We start from the raw sequence: 15,972 nt of genomic DNA, 5'->3' as shown, positions 1-15,972 counted from the left end.
CTTTCTATGCATGTATAAATATAAAATCTCACCGTTCCTTCATTTAAAAAATCACAAATTTCTCTAACTACAAAGCATACAACATAGCATACTAACCATGAGAGGAGAGATGATGAAGTTGCTAACCTTCAGAATATTTGGATGAGTGAAATCCTCACAAATCATGGAAAAAATGGGCAGCACCTCTCCTAGGTCGTCATGGGAGTGAAGAAGCCCGAGCTCTCGGTCAAATGGTTTGGCTTGGGCTCGGGGAGCAACAAGGAGCGTGATTTAGGCCCCGTTTGGATACACAATGCTAAACTTTAGCACAGTGCTAAACTTTAGCACCCTCAAATGGAGTGCTAAAGTTTAGCACTTGGGGTTGTTTGGATACAATGCTAAAGTTTAGTATATTGGGTGAGAAATGACTACATTGCTGTGGCGGAACCACCTCGGATTAGCCTGATTAATCAGAGTTTAGCCGCCTAACATGCGACACCCCTAGTTAACTCAAGCCAACACGAAGCGCCGTCGGACTTCATCCGATTTAACCACTTAAACAGGATCGAGTTCAGCAACCCACACAAGGCGAGCGGTTACAGAGAATACAACGAGTCCACGGACTTTTAAACAAGTTTTACTCATTTTTGGTTCCACCATAAAATCCAACATTAGGGTTTACAAACAAAGATCAACAGAGAAAGCTAGCGGAAGACTTCGTTGGGGTCGGACGTCCGGGCGAGGCCAACCAGAACGTCACTGAGTCCTCTCCTCGCCATCCGAGGAGGGGTTCCACTCGACCGTCCAGCCTGGCGGGAGCTGGGGCGGCCAAGCACCAACAAGGGAGGGGTCGGGAACTGCAACTTCACCTAAAAAACAAGAGCCACAACAAGGCTGAGCTACTAAGCTCAACAAGACTTAACCGGGGAGGAGCCAACTACTCTTCCAACTAGACATGCAAGGCTTCTTGGCTGAGGGGTTTGTTTTGCCAAAAGCACTAAGTAACCTATTTTCAAGTTTTAGCTCCGGTTCTAGATTTACTTACCAGTCTAGGTTGTGCAACCTATTCTAAGCAACCATCGAGCCAATCAAGTGTGTAGATAAAAACAACAACATTGCCATCATCAGATTCCTCATTTACTCAGGGTGACATAGCGATCAAGTAATCTCAAACTGTGAGAGGCAGACGAATCGATTCGAGTTCTTTAACCATGCATGGTGAACCTAGCCCCACGACATCCGCGCACCCGGAGGTCGCTTCCTGTGTCGGCCTTCCCCATCAATCCCCTAACCCGTGTCGGGCCCATTTCCTTTGGTGCAAGGTTCCACAGACCCGGTCTCTGCCGTTCTGTGACCACGCTTTGCCACCACGTGCGACAACCAGCAGGGGAAACTCCGTTCCAAGAACAATGGGGCGACCGCTCACGTCTAGGTTCAATCAGGTACTAGGCTTCCTCATCCCATACTAAGTATGAGGCTAGTACTTTCAAACACTTGATCACGAACACCACCACTGTCGGGCCTTAGCAAGTTTTCATAGACAGACGGGGCAACCATCCGACCACCAAAGTGTTACCAACCCTGCCCCGTCCACCGTCCTTATAGTTGTAGCAGAGAGTAAACATGCAACTCCTACAACTCGCGAGTGACAGGAGATCACTCGGCTTTTACCGTATCCTATTTAAGCAATGCAGCTACTCGGTCCAACAGCTAGTGCTCATATCAAGGGTGACTAAGTCATGTATCTAGGGTTTCATACAACTCCTAGACGTAAATGCACAAACATGCTATTCGGAAGGCATGTGCAAGTTTCGCCAGAATACGTAGGATTTTCATGCAACCGGGGCTTGCCTGCAAACAAAGAGGGCTGGAACTGCTCGACTTCGGGGGCGGCTTCGACTTCCGCGGGCAGGATCTCGGCTACAGCTTCTTCTTCGGGCGCTGGGTGCAGCTCGTAGAAGCCGTCAGCGAGATGCAGCTCTACACGAATGCAATGCAAGGGTTAGCTTAAACGTTTGGTTTGACAGCAACACTGGCTCGCCTGAGCCCCGAAACTTGCGACAAAGAGCAGGAGGTTGAGGCGGTTTGAGAGAGCTGATGATGATCACCGGTAAGGGTAGGAAAGGAAAGTAGTGGTCTGATCCTTGAACTAGAGGATGTGATAACTGGGATCCTCAGACGTAGGCGCTGAAGGGTTCCCACGTTTTACACATACACCCTCGAGTTGAAGAAAAAGATCACAGCCAAGCCCTCGGGCGAGGCGGACAAGGGTCGGCGAACAGACAGGGTCGGACGAGACAGAACTGGGGTCGGGCGGATAGGAGGGGTCGGGCGAGGCGGACTTAGGGTCGGCACTCACCTTCTTCCTGAAAGGAAAGCTTGGGGTCGGGAAGAGGCAGACTTGGGCGCGGAACTAAAGCTTCGAGCAGGGACTAGGATTGGCGATGCTCCGGCAGCGGCGCTGCTTCTTGCGGATCACAAGAGAGCTCTACGCAGCACAAAGGAGCAAGCTGCTGGGTGACTTGGTGGAACTGAGAAGGAACTGGGAGAAGAACTTTTCAAGAACTGGGTGGGTGGCGCTAGAAGCTTGAGCAGGGAGCTAGAGGAGGCTAAAGGCAACAAAGGCGGAGGGAACTCCGGTGACGGGGGCATTCCTTTTATAGCTGCAGGAGCAGAGGAACGGAAACGTCGCGGAGAGAGAGAAGGGGAGCGGCGCGAAGGCCGGGGAGAAGCAATGGAGTGCTCTGCCGTGGCGGCGATTGAGCAAACCGGGCAGTGCTACAGAACTCCGGGGGTGACGCCAGCGATCATTGCGCTACTCCGTCAGGGCGGCGTAGGCGCGGGTAGACCGGTGGTTGGGATTTGGCGGAGAGCGGGCGTCGTCGTGCGGGAGAGGTGATAGAAGCGACTGGTTAAACGGCGCTAGGATCGAGGGCGCACAGGTGGAAAGACAAGCGGACGCGGCGCGGGGGAGAGCGCGGAACAACAGATTGTCGGGCGGCTTCTGACAGAGCGGGAAAGGAACTGTCGCGGCCGCGGTCGGGGTTGGCGGTGGGGGAATCGTCGTGTAGCGACGACCGGGCGGCACAACTGTTGCTGGAAGGGACGGAAAAGACGGGCGACATCGGTCTCCGGGGCCGGGATCTGGTATCGCGATGATGGGCGCGGGAGACGAGGGTCTGTAGAAAGGGGTGCAGAGGGCTTCCGCTGCTATTGGGGACAAGGGCGCGGGACCCAACTCTGTTCCTCGCCAGAGACAAAACTGGGCGATGGCGTCGGAGAAGACGAGCCACGCGGCAGGAAAACTCTGAGGCGGCCATGCAACTCGAGTGCGGCTGACGCGGGGATCTGGAAAAAGGATCTCACGGGTCCACCGGGGGAAAAGATCGGACGGGTGAGGAAGATCAGCAGGATCCGACGGAGGGCTGAACTCGCCAGGGTCGGGAAAGGAACGAAGCGGTAGGGGTCGGATCTCAGGGGTCGGGACTGGCGGAAGACTGAGCACTTAGGTGCGGTCAACAGAACAACTGACTGAGGTTAAGTGCTGAGATCAAACCTAACCGGAAAAGGTTAGGGGTCGGTCGCTACAGCTACCCTCATTTATGACTGGCTTGGGGAAAAGTGGAGAGGAGAGAGAGGGGAGCACCAGGGGAAATAATGGGCTTGGGACCACTTTTAGCACCCATTAGCACCTTTTAGCACCTCTTGGGTGTGCTAAAGAAAATGAGGGTGCTAAACTTTAGCACACCCCTTTTAGCACCCCTGTTTGGGAGCCCAAGTGCTAAAAGGTGCTAAAAAGTAGGATGCTAAAGTTTAGCACCCCTCTCCAAACAGGGTCTTATTGGGTGGATGTTAGGACCACTAACATGCCTGATTACCATTTAGTATTGGCTCTATCCACCTGCCAGTTGGTCAAAGTTGAAAAAATTTGACTTCGAAAAAATCTAAAGGTAGCTGTATCTGGGACATAGGAGTATGAAATTATTGTTCACGACCTACTAACGCGAACAGAACGTCAATGGGCCGGATTGCATTACACGTGAGAGAGAGAGAGAGAGACCTTGTCATCATCGTCGTATTCGTTGTAAGTCATTTGTCATGAGGTTTGGGGGACAGTGTCTTGTGACTTACGGAGTAATTTCTACCAAAGAAAAGTGCTCTGTCTTCTCTTTGTCTTTGTGAAGAACTGCAGAATCATGCCACTGGAGTTTGCAAGTACCTAGCTACACCACTACTAGTTCAACAACCCTAATTGGCTCATCATCCCCTGCTCCCTCATTGTCTAAAAAATAAACCATCTCCTGTTCCCAGCTGTCCCCGAATCCATCGAAAACTCACTCATCGTTGCTATCGCCGCCCTTTGCTGGTCTCCATTGCTAGCACCGTCCACTTGACACAGACGCGTTCTCGCTTGCACCGTTTTCCCGTCTACAACTCTATGCTCCCCTGTTGAACTGTGCCTTCCTTGTTCCGTAACCATAGAAAGAGAAACAAAAGAAACACGGAGATTTCGCTTTTCTCTCCATCTGCTCCTTCACTTCCTTCGCCTGGCCCCCAAGAATCCATTTCGTAAAGCGAAAACTGACTGATCTTGTGACTCATGTGGTCGTCTTGTGTTATCTTCTTACTCGTACCTTCTATTTATTGAGCATGTAAAGATTCTTGTTTGCTCTCCATTGTCGATCCACTACTCATATATATCCAGTGTCAAATTTTGAGAAATTCTGTCTACTCTGTACAGATCTCTCCACAAAAATGCCGATGTTAAGAACACAATACATCTAGGATCACGTTAGCTTTGACCCTGTTCCTGAAACTTATCGGATGATATTTTTTAAAAAAAAAGGAAATTGTTTCCGGCATCTGCAACCGCACACAGTCATATTTTTTCATAATTTTCACCTCACAAGTTGATCACATATAATAGAAAAAAGTACACATAAAATCAAAAGCAAAGTCTATTATTATTTCTCCATCCATTCTTGGCAAAGATATCCAAAGCAACGACTTCCAACGCCTTGCTTGGTAAACAGATGCTCTCCCTTATTTCCTCTCGCCGTTATAACAAAGACCAAAATCGCAACCAATACGCTCCCCTGAAAACAGCTTGCATAAAAGAGGTGAATGGTTTTTTCTCAAAAACCACATTGTTTCGCGTACACCAAATTGCTCACATGAGAGCTGCAACCCCAACAAAAATCAAACTTCTATCATTCTTTCTTATGCATGTTAACCAATTTTCAAGCATATGCGCTATTGATTTTAGTAGGGTTAACCCAGTAGCTATATTAATAACTCTCCAAATTGCCTTGGCATGTTGACAATAAAAAAAAGAGATGTCTTGGAATGTGAACTTAGATATTTATTTCTGCCATTTTCATTCAGTAGTTTAAATAACCATTTGCTGAGCAGACATTTATTTATAATCAACAGGTTTGTTATTCCCAAACCCCCTCGATCTTTAGAACGACACAATATGTCCCATTTGGCTAGACGGTATTTTTGTTTATTATTGTTACCTTGCCAAAAGAATTTGGATCAATAAAATCTAATCTTTTAAGGACTTCTTTAGGGATCTCAAAGAAGGACGTCATGACCATAAGGGATCTCAAAGAAGGACGTCATGCCCATAGGAAGACTACTTAGGATAGAATTCAATAAAATCAGTCGTTCTCCATAAGATAAATATTTGACCTTCTAGATACTTAATTTTCATTTGAATTTTTCCTCGATAACGTTCCAACCCGCATTACGGAGTTTGTTGTGATGCATCGGGATTCCTAGGTATCTGAAAGGGTACAATCCTAGGCCACAACCAAACAATTCAGTATATTCTTGTTCGAACTGTTTTGCAGCTCCATAACAAAATATCTCACTTTTGTGGAAGTTGATTTTTAAACCTGACAATTGTTCAAAGACGCAAAGCATGAGCTTCATATTCGTAGCTTGCTCTAATTCATGATCCATAAATATGATTCTATCATCTGCATATTGAAGGATCGACAATCCATCATCCACCAAGTGAGGTATCACTCCATCAATTTGGCCATCATTCTTAGCCCTCTTAATTAAAATAGAGAGTATATCAACCACAATATTGAATAGGATAGGTGACATGGGATCTCGACTTTTTTGTTTGGAAGTAGTGAGTAGTGACAATGTCATCATTAATTTTGATGCCCACGCTTCCTCTGGAAACAATTTTTTTTGTGTATGTGTGGTTCCTAAGGATTACATAGAACCTGGCTTAATCTATGTGATAAACTGAAATTCTAGTGGCACTGACGTGCCAGTTTGCTGGATCATTTTGCACAAAGCAAGCCATCTGGTTTCAACCAACCAACCAGGAACTCAAGTCTTCCATGCATGCCAACTGCTTGATTTATTAATGTTTATCATTAAAACTACAACGTGATACATGCATAATGTTCTACTTTCCTGCCTACTTGTAAATGCACTGAGTCTAAGTTTGTCTTGCAGTTCCTTCGCATGGTATCACCAGATACCTTGACGGGCACTCATCCCTGAGAGCTTGGACCAGTACTCCTTCAATGGCCACCATGTACTATAATTGTGATGCCACATTTTCTAGTTTTGGATTATATGTTTATATTCTTTCTTATTTTATGTGGCTTCTGTCAATCTCTGAAAATGTTTTGTGCTTAAGCTTTTTGTCTTTCTGATTTACCATTGTATCAGAGTTATGACTAGCATTTTTCTAAAACATCAAGTAAAACCTCTGCACACGGTATATCCTCTATGGAAAATACTACTGGAAGAATAATGCCCTGCTCATAAGCTCTGCGAGTTTCTTATGGTCTTGTTCATTAGCCATCACTCTTCCATTGGGTAAGTTTCCTAAAATAACACCAGAAAACCACACTTTTAATATTGCTTTTAAACTACTGCACATTATTTTCCTGCTGTTTCTCAAACTACACTTCTGTCGTAGTCATACCCAACGGAATAGACACTCAGGCACCTTTCACCACTGACTGCACCTGTGCATGACATGATGTAACTTTTTACACTGACAGAAAGGCCATGTTCATTAAGCAAATTCAGCTGAGCATTTGGTGGTCACCAATATGTTTTATAAACACATTTCAATTTTTATGTGGATCTGTTTTTCCTCAGAATATGTTTGTGAATATCCTTACATTTCTTGATCAGAATCAGAAAAATGTAAATCATTCACAAAGAATTGTTCGATTTTTCTCTTGGCAGAAAACTCAAAATTTTAGAACTTCAGACTGTGTACAAACTTTAACTTCATATGTGTATCTTGAATTTTTACCCATGTTATAGGGCTATCTTTAAATGCAGAGCATGTTTCAATTTTATTACTTTTTCTTAACCTAAACTTTGCATGTAATGATCACACTTCAGGTATTCGTTATTACATCTTCCGGTATTGTCTGACCTTGTTGTGGTTGACTGAATGTGGGAATAGTACAGTCTTCTACTTATAGTTTCTAAACTTTTGCTTGAAAAAAAAGTGAGGTAAGCATGTTATTGTGCTCATAAAGTAATTTCGATCTTGGCAATCCCAATGACAGCATATCACTGAGAGTGGAAGCAACTATATCTATTTGGCAGGTGGCAAGAGGTTCTCTTTTATGATTGTTTCTGCCAATAATGGCATTCCTGATGCAACTAGTCAAACCTATCCTGATGCCGGTTTATAATCTCATATTCAAGCATGCAGCTTACCCCTTCAAGATTAGCAAAAATGTAAAGGATTTCAGGGAGGCAACCAATGATCTACATGCAAAGAGTAAAGATGTTCAGGACCATATTGAGATCGTTGAACGACAAGGGATGTCAGCGTCCAACGAAGTGCAATGGTGGCTAGGTAGGGTCAAAACTATCAGACAACAGGAAGAGCAGATTGGCTGCAAATACGATCAGAGATACAAAATCTTTGGATGTTGTGCACCGAATTGCTGTCAAACTATAGAATCAGCAAAGATGCTGCCGAGAAGGTTCGCTGTGTCAAAGAATGTATAGCCAGTAAACCATGTGATTTTGCAGTTCAGCGTGCACCATCTTCTGTCCAAGAGATGCCATGTTCATCGACAGCGCAGCAACCTTCCAGAGTTGCTATGTTACAAGAGGCCTTGAGGTGTATTACGAATGATCCGGTGGGAGTTATTGAAATTTGGGGCCTAGGAGGAGTGGGCAAGACCCATCTTCTGACAGAGATAAATAACTCTTCATCGGGGATGCATCCTTTGATTCTGTTTGTCACGGCTTCCAAAGACTGTTCAGTGAGAAAGATCCAAGATGAAATAGTAGACAAGCTTCATTTATGTAAAGGCAATGATGTAAGATCTCAAGCCAAAATCATTTTCAAATTCTTCAGTAAAAGAACTTTTCTGATATTATTAGATGACATCTGGGACCGGATTGATCTGCATGAAGTCGGCATACCCCTTGTTAGTATAAACCAAATGAGGAGAAAAGTGGTGCTCACAACAAGATCCAAAAATGTGTGTGGTCTAATGGAGGTCAGGAAATATATAAATGTGGCTTGTTTGCCAAATGATGAGGCGTGGCACCTATTTAAAGACAAGGTTGGACTTGAGACACTCTCTAGTCCTCTTATTGAAGCTCTTGCGAAAGAACTTGTGAAGGGACTATAAGGCTTGCCATTAGCTTTGATAACTACTGGGCTGGCAATGCATCCAAAACTGATCCTGTAGAATGGGAATCAGCCATTGTTTACATGAAGTAGTCATGTTGTGATAAGGATGATCCCCTCTGCATGGAAAGTGTTTTTAGGCAGCTGAAGTTCAGTTATGATAGGCTTAGAAATGATACCCTGAGACAATGTTTCTTGACTTGCTCACTGTGGCCAGAAGATAAGGAGATCCAAATGGAAGCTCTAGCTGAATGCTGGTTGGGCTTAGGTCTGGTGGATGAACGCGATATACATAAATCAAACATAAAGGTACATAGTATAATAGGTGAACTCAAAGCTACATGTTTGTTAGAGAATTGTGAGGGTATAAATCCATCAAAGCCATACACAGACGGTGTTAAAAGGCATGATATGGTTCGTGGTATGGCCCTTTGGATAGCTTGCGGTTGTGATAAGAGCAATGACAAGTGGGTTGTCCATGCAGGAGTTGGTGTAAATTCATCTACAAACACCATTGATTGGAGCAAAGCTGAATGCATATCATTGATGTGGAATAAAATGACAGACCTTCCTCCTATTGATCCTAACCCTTGCTTCAGGAGATTAAGGATATTGGACCTTCGATGGAATATGTTGGATCAAAGGATTTTTGTAGCTATTCAGAGTTTCACTGCACTGACATATCTAAATCTTAGCTGCAACAGGTTCACTAACATAGCCAAAGAATTATGTACCTTGGTAAACTTGGAGTATCTCAGTTTTTCAAGCAATCCACTTATATATGAGATGCCTGAGTGCCTCAGAAAGCTTACCAAGCTCAAATTCTTGAATCTGGGAGGCACCAACATTGGACTAATACCAAAGGGAGCTATCTCAAGTCTTAAAGCATTGGAAGTACTAGACTTGAGGACTCTTGAGAAATTCAGTACCACATCAATATTTGTAGAGCTCTGCACCCTATCGAATTTAAAAGCAGTTCATATACAGTGCATGGTGCTGATGAATATAAATCATTAAGCAAGGCTGTTAACATCCCCATGAGGTTTTTAATTGTGGAGAATTTAGGGGAGAAACCTGTGTTCTGCCTCTCAGGTGATACTTTTGCAGATGACATTGTGCGAAGGACCTTATATAAGCTGGATATTTGTTGTAGCTATGGTGCAAATAGAAGTAAGAGACAACTTTGGAAAACCATTTGAGAATCTCAGCATGCTCAAGCTCGGTAGTTTGATGAACCTTCGAGAGATACCTTGGAAAGAAATATCTGCTCTGGCTATATTTCCAAGGCTCACTCAATTGCACATAGTCAATTGCCCCGAGATACAGCACATTTCTTGGGCCACGTACTGTCCTTGCCTTGAATATGTTGATGTGTCTTTCTGTCATAATATGAAGCAAGAAGCATGAGAGGCCAAAGGCTTCAGTGGACACATTCCCTTGTCTCAAGCTTCTGTATTCAGGGAATAACACTGGGTTGGCCAGCTTGTGTCTCTCAGGTAACATTCCCATCCCTGGAGACCCTGGAGTTTGTGGATTGTCCAATTGAAGAGGCTTCCTTTCACGATGCAAAACTTGCCGCCCAAATTGCGTACACTAGAGTTCGGTACTGTTACAGAATGGAATAGATTGTATTGGGAGAACCAAGATGTCAAGTCTCACCTGCAACCCTTTCTTAAATTCCGTTTTAAAGAATACTAGACGACGGATGCTATGATTATTCCAGCTGTCCGCATCCACTTTTGGTTAGCCTCTCTTCTTTTGCTCGTTGGAAAGTTGGCATGAAGTTTGGGTGCCAAGGCATGAAAATTGAAAAATGTGTGAACGATACATCTGGGAGCCTCTCTCTTTTACGCTTCTTAATTCTGTTGACGAAACAACCATTATTTCTGTAAACAAAACCGCGAACATGTATGAAATGGTACAATTTATATTGGTTCCCTGTGCTGCTCCCTGGACCGATTGCGCTGGCCTGGAATGTATGTACATCATGAGTTTTGCTGACAAACCTAGAGAGCCAAGAATCTTCCAGCCCTGAGAACCTGTTTGTTTTTCAAAACAACTTTCTGTTGATCCATGTTGCCGCACGCCTCCACAGTCCACCCCTAGAACCGATGTGAACGTGTTCCTCGCTTTTGTTGCATTGCACAAAATTACTCGTGTGGCTGATACCGCTGTTCGATGCGCACATAAAGAACAGTGTTTGTTATGTCCATCTTGCTTTTTTGCATCTCTATTTTGTCGGCATCAAGAGACACAAATGTACATCCTGGTTTTTGCTCACAAACGATGAAGAGGAGCCCTTGAGAGCAAGCTGTATACTAGATTCTTGTTAAAATTGCAGGGCCATCTCACAAAAAATGTAGATGGGTGCAACCACCAACCAGTATTCACCAGTTGTATGAAATCGACCCACTCCTGATGAGGTAAGCTCAGTTTCATGCATCTATCTAGTGATTCATCCATCAAACTATCAAGCAACGCCAAAATTATGAATATCCATATGATTACTAGAGCAGAATATCCATCTACTCCATAAGAACAGCAGGCTGCTTATAGACCAAATTCAAGTTCTATCAAAAGGACAAACAAAATATGTGTTTAGTTAGCATTTTTCATAAATTTTGTGTAACTGTAGACACTGGACAGTGGACTGGTCACAACTCACAAGCATCTAAAGACCTACATCTTTAACAAGTTTCACAATGATACATCAGCACCATCTATATACAGGTACTGGAACTACAGCAAACCAAAAAATAAAAACAGACGAGACAACTGAATAACAAGAGTTCCATATTCAGTATCATTTCTTCCTTATTTTGTCCCCTTAAATCAAACTAATCCGTTGCTAATTCTAATCAACAGAACTCTGAAGATAATGCTCTGTTCATAGTGAGATTTGACAATTAAGTCCCATAAATATTTTTGATCAATGATCAGCTATCTTTCCAGCCTACTCCATGATTTTTCTATTTCATAAAAGTGAATTGTCAACAAAAAAAATTTAACAGCAAACGGCAGCTAAGAACAATCACCGCTCCTCAAGCTTTGCAACAGATTTAGGTAGCCGCGAGAATCTGGGTTTATGTACCTAAGACAAGGTTACAATATCAGCAACTCAGCATCAAAGAAATTATTTCCCTTGAAATTTCAGTGCTAAGAAATCAAGAATGTAATATGTATATAGTACCCATGACGGAAGAGGAAGTCGATGATCACAAGGTTGCAATTTGGCTTGAAAAATTCTGTCCTCCGGATAATGTTTGCAGCATGTGGCACAGGGATTAGCCTGAAGCTATCAACCTCTCCATCTGAAAAAATGTGTGCAGCAGGTAGCAATTTATATCAATGTGAATACAGAAAATTAGCATGCTGTGTTTGAAAAAAAAAAGAAAATTAATGATGTCAAGTTTCAGATTCAGCATCTACCTTCATTATTAGGAACAAAATCTGCAAGAAGTTTGAGGTCATAGCAGAAGAGGACATCCCTTTTGTATCTAAAGCCTTCAATATCCATGTAAGAAATCGCTCCAACAGAAGTAGCACTAGTAAAGTATGATACTTATTATTTAAATATTTCAAATAGATATAGAACAAGACTCACAAATGGAAGCAGCAATTTCTAAGATAAAAGTTAGCCATGTTACTTGGTTGATACGGATCTTGGAATTCCAGCTTCCTCTTCACATTCCTTGATGATGTTCTCTTTGCATGAGATTCCATATGGCTAAAAATTTCCAAGTGGAGCTAACATAAGCTAACAGATACTCAGTTCTACTTCTACATGAGAGGAACATGGAAAGAAAAAGGAGCAATAAGATGCTAGTTAAGTTATTTAAGATCAGCTTACAGCTTTTCATTCAGAATATGTTAAATCTTATCAGCAAAAATCAACAAACAATCCATATTTCACCTCGCCATGCAGCCTAACTTTAAATAATCACATCCTGATTGTTCCCATCTAAATATGTACAGGAAAGCTGTCTAAAACTCTGCCCCTTTTGTCCATTATGTTCATTTTAGATTGACATAATGTGAAAATTTTAATAGCATGTATGAAAAATAAATCCCAGTAAGACCACTTGTCTTCTTTCCTCTAAAGTCCATATGTTAGACCAAGCAGGTACTTTGGTCAAAAATTCATTTACGCCTAGCATGACCAGGAAATGATTACAGGCTAGAAAAGTATACATGAAAATTAACTATTATTTCAGAATGTCCAAAAGAGCTGAAAATTACTAATAAGAGTTCACTACATATTTGTTTTACAAAACACCAGGTGTACATACGTCCGTATACAGATTAACAACGCAGAGAAAACTCCCTATGTCGCTTGACTGGAGCAAATTCAGATCTCTAGGGAATGGAAAGGAATACATGAATGATGTGCGTTTATTAATTTATGGTTGAACATTCTCTAATAGGAGCTTCGAAATGCCATCATCAGAATTATACAGAATCCAGTTGAACAGTTTTAGAATGAAAATGGCATCAATGGTCATATGGTGCACATAGACAAGGCTGGAAATAATTCATAATTTATTGACCCGTCTGTAGCAGCAAATATTTTTTGTTAATAAGGTAAACAAAAAAATTCAAGAGAAGAATGGGAATGCACACCAGGCCACCAGCAACAAGATGATCAAGCATTCCCGGATATGTTTGCTTCACATCACTTCTCTTACCAATCCAAAGAAATTTCTGACCATCTTTCTCAACATATCCATTCATATGAACTCCGTAAGCCTGTCATGAATATAACATCATTGACAAATGACAAGGATCTAACTGTTACAAATTGAGGGAGGAGAATAGCTACCATATATAGACATAAACAAAGAGAGTAAATTTGGGGCACATGGGGACAAGATTAGCACTCGGATAGCACCATTAGAGGTGTACAATATTTGGCAAACACATATTCATAAAGAATGCAATACAAGAACAACATACCTTTATACCAAAGTAGGGAGCAGCAGCACGTTCCAGAGAGAAGTACACAGGCATGCCATAAGATGATGTTACTGGGTAGAGCTGTTAGATTGCAAAACATTATCAGAACAATAAACTAAAAACATATATGAAACTAGAGTTGAATTTTCATGTATAAAGTGACTACAAGTAAAACATTCTCTGAAGGTAAAAGCATCAGTAAAAATAGATACAGAGCCAGCGATATGACAAAAAAAATACCCACAACTTGTTTTGAAGAAATTTAGTTGTTGCTTTGACAAAAATGCCAGCTTGTGGTGCATTGGTGATGAAGAATGAATGAGGCATAGACATAGATCATCCCAAACAACTACTATCACCAGCAAACAAGTCTTTTAACCCCAGCAGAAGAAGCAAGAATAAGTTCAAAATACATTTATCTTTACAAGGCTGACTAACACATAACAATGTGTTCACAAACCATTAGTTTATATGGCTATTAGTATTTTCAGTATTAATTTATTCAGCTATGCAAATGATTTGCTACTGTAGTTAAATTGACAAGTACGAATGGAAAAATAACTATTTCCAAATTTCAGACAAGTTGAAAAATCAACAAATTCAACTGAATTATTTCACAAAACAGTTGAATACTTAAGTACCTCATTCCGAATACCTGGAATCAATTCTCCAAGGTTTTTTATGACATCTCCAATAGCATTTGTTCTTTCCTCTGGCGTCCTAAGCGATGACCGGAGAGACACATTTTCCAGAGTGTTGCTGCCATTGTTGCCCGAGACAATGGTAAACACATCATGGAAGTCTCGGAGGTGCTCGACAAATCTGAAATTAGCATCGCTATTTTAGACACCTCGTAGGAAGAATCTGGCCTTTAAGTGCACATGAACGATGTAATTTTGACCAGAAGTTCAGTATGCTCGTAAACGCCCCTGTGACTTGTCTATCTGAATTCCAAGTCCCGATAAGCAAAACTTAGCCCCCTACATCGGTATAACAATGTACCATTTGCTTGACTTGTGTGCAACTTATGCCTAGATCACAATGATTATGTTTGGAGATTGTTTATTTTTAGGAAAAATCGCTTACATGCCAGTTAAAGATGACTTTAGTTATCATAAAAAGAAACTGGTGCACTTTAATACAGCAAAAGTTCAGCCTTTTTGTACTATTTCCTTCAAGTTTAACCACACTGACATTAACTCGGACAAATTTTGCCAATGCCATGTCTCTCAACCTGATCTTTCTTCCTCTATCAACCTAAGCTCAAGCACACAAATCCAAAGCTCCAATGCCCCTGCCACCCACAAGATCTCTACTGTGTCATCAACCCTCACCCTCCACCAGCACTATTCACATCTTCCCGTGGCCCAACTTGTCCTCGCCACCATGCCTGCACCTTGTGCTCTAGATATGAAGGAGTGCAGCCATGATGTCCTGAAGAATATAGGGGTAAAGCAAACCACAACCGACCGGCTCCATTCTGAAGAAGGATGTTGCAACACACTGGGCTGGATTTTAGCCATGTTGTCAACTCAGCTCAAAAAAAAAGTAGATTATGTCATTTGCCTTTCTTTCTTTTATCTTCCTCCCTTTCACCTAAATTTCCTTGGTTGATCACATACTAAACATTGGAGTTCTTGAGTACCATACATAATCTCAATGCCTCTTATATGTTAAATATTATACACTGATACGCGATCATTAAGTAAATAAATATTTAAGTTGCTCACCTAAATCACATACCCAGACTCAAAAAGAAAACATGGGCAGAAATATTTCTTCTGAGATGATATGGGCATACAAAGTTTCAAAGTAGAAATTACACTCACCCCTTGTGGATGTATCCCACGACTTGATCCTCCACCAAGAACTTCACGAACTCCCCCCTTTTGTCCTGTAAAATCGCCACGCAAATCCGCACAGCCACATATGAGGCCTTCGCACAGCATACGCATACAGTTGCGCGAACACGCGTGAGAGCACGAGAGGAACTCACCATTCCCCGGTTGCAGGTGTCGACCTTCCGGAAGTACCCGGATAGGTCGGACTCGTCGCCGCGCCCGCCGTCGCCGGCGACGCGGAGAGCATCGGCCCAGCCGAAGCCCGCCGCGGCGGCGGGCGGCGTGGCGGAGGAGAAGGAAACGGAGAACGGGAGGCAGCGGCGAGTGAGGAGCTGGCGGCGGGCTGGGGAGTTGCAGCGAGCGGCGGCGGCGGCGATGGTTGCCATAATGAATATCGTCGGTGATAGCAGTTCTACCCGGAGAAATCGGGAAATGCCAAAGGTCTTTTTTTTCTTTAGAAAAATAAATTTGCAAAGGGGTTCTACTTATCTTATCGATTATCACGAGCTACCTCCGTTCTTAATATATAACACCATTAACCTTTTCTTTATTCAT

The 15,972-nt window shown here is 42.7% G+C and overlaps 1 protein-coding gene across 1 annotated transcript; it reads right to left on the bottom strand.

Moving 5' to 3' along the window:
* Positions 1-11,274: 11,274 nt before the first annotated feature.
* On the bottom strand, positions 11,275-15,863 carry LOC101783703 (nudix hydrolase 20, chloroplastic). Its single transcript, XM_004956521.2, has 9 exons — positions 15,573-15,863; positions 15,406-15,470; positions 14,218-14,398; positions 13,577-13,657; positions 13,244-13,369; positions 12,271-12,350; positions 12,053-12,168; positions 11,814-11,934; positions 11,275-11,714 (listed from the first exon to the last, which is right to left on the bottom strand). The coding sequence occupies exons 1-9, from the start codon at positions 15,801-15,803 to the stop codon at positions 11,645-11,647; spliced, it is 1,071 nt and encodes a 356-aa protein (XP_004956578.1). The 5' UTR covers positions 15,804-15,863; the 3' UTR covers positions 11,275-11,644.
* Positions 15,864-15,972: the final 109 nt, after the last annotated feature.

This window comes from Setaria italica, chromosome II (genome assembly GCF_000263155.2).
Source record: "Setaria italica strain Yugu1 chromosome II, Setaria_italica_v2.0, whole genome shotgun sequence".
Lineage (NCBI taxonomy): Eukaryota > Viridiplantae > Streptophyta > Magnoliopsida > Poales > Poaceae > Setaria > Setaria italica.
Note: the sequence above shows the minus strand (reverse complement) of the source record. Positions and strands in the feature narration are given on the sequence as shown.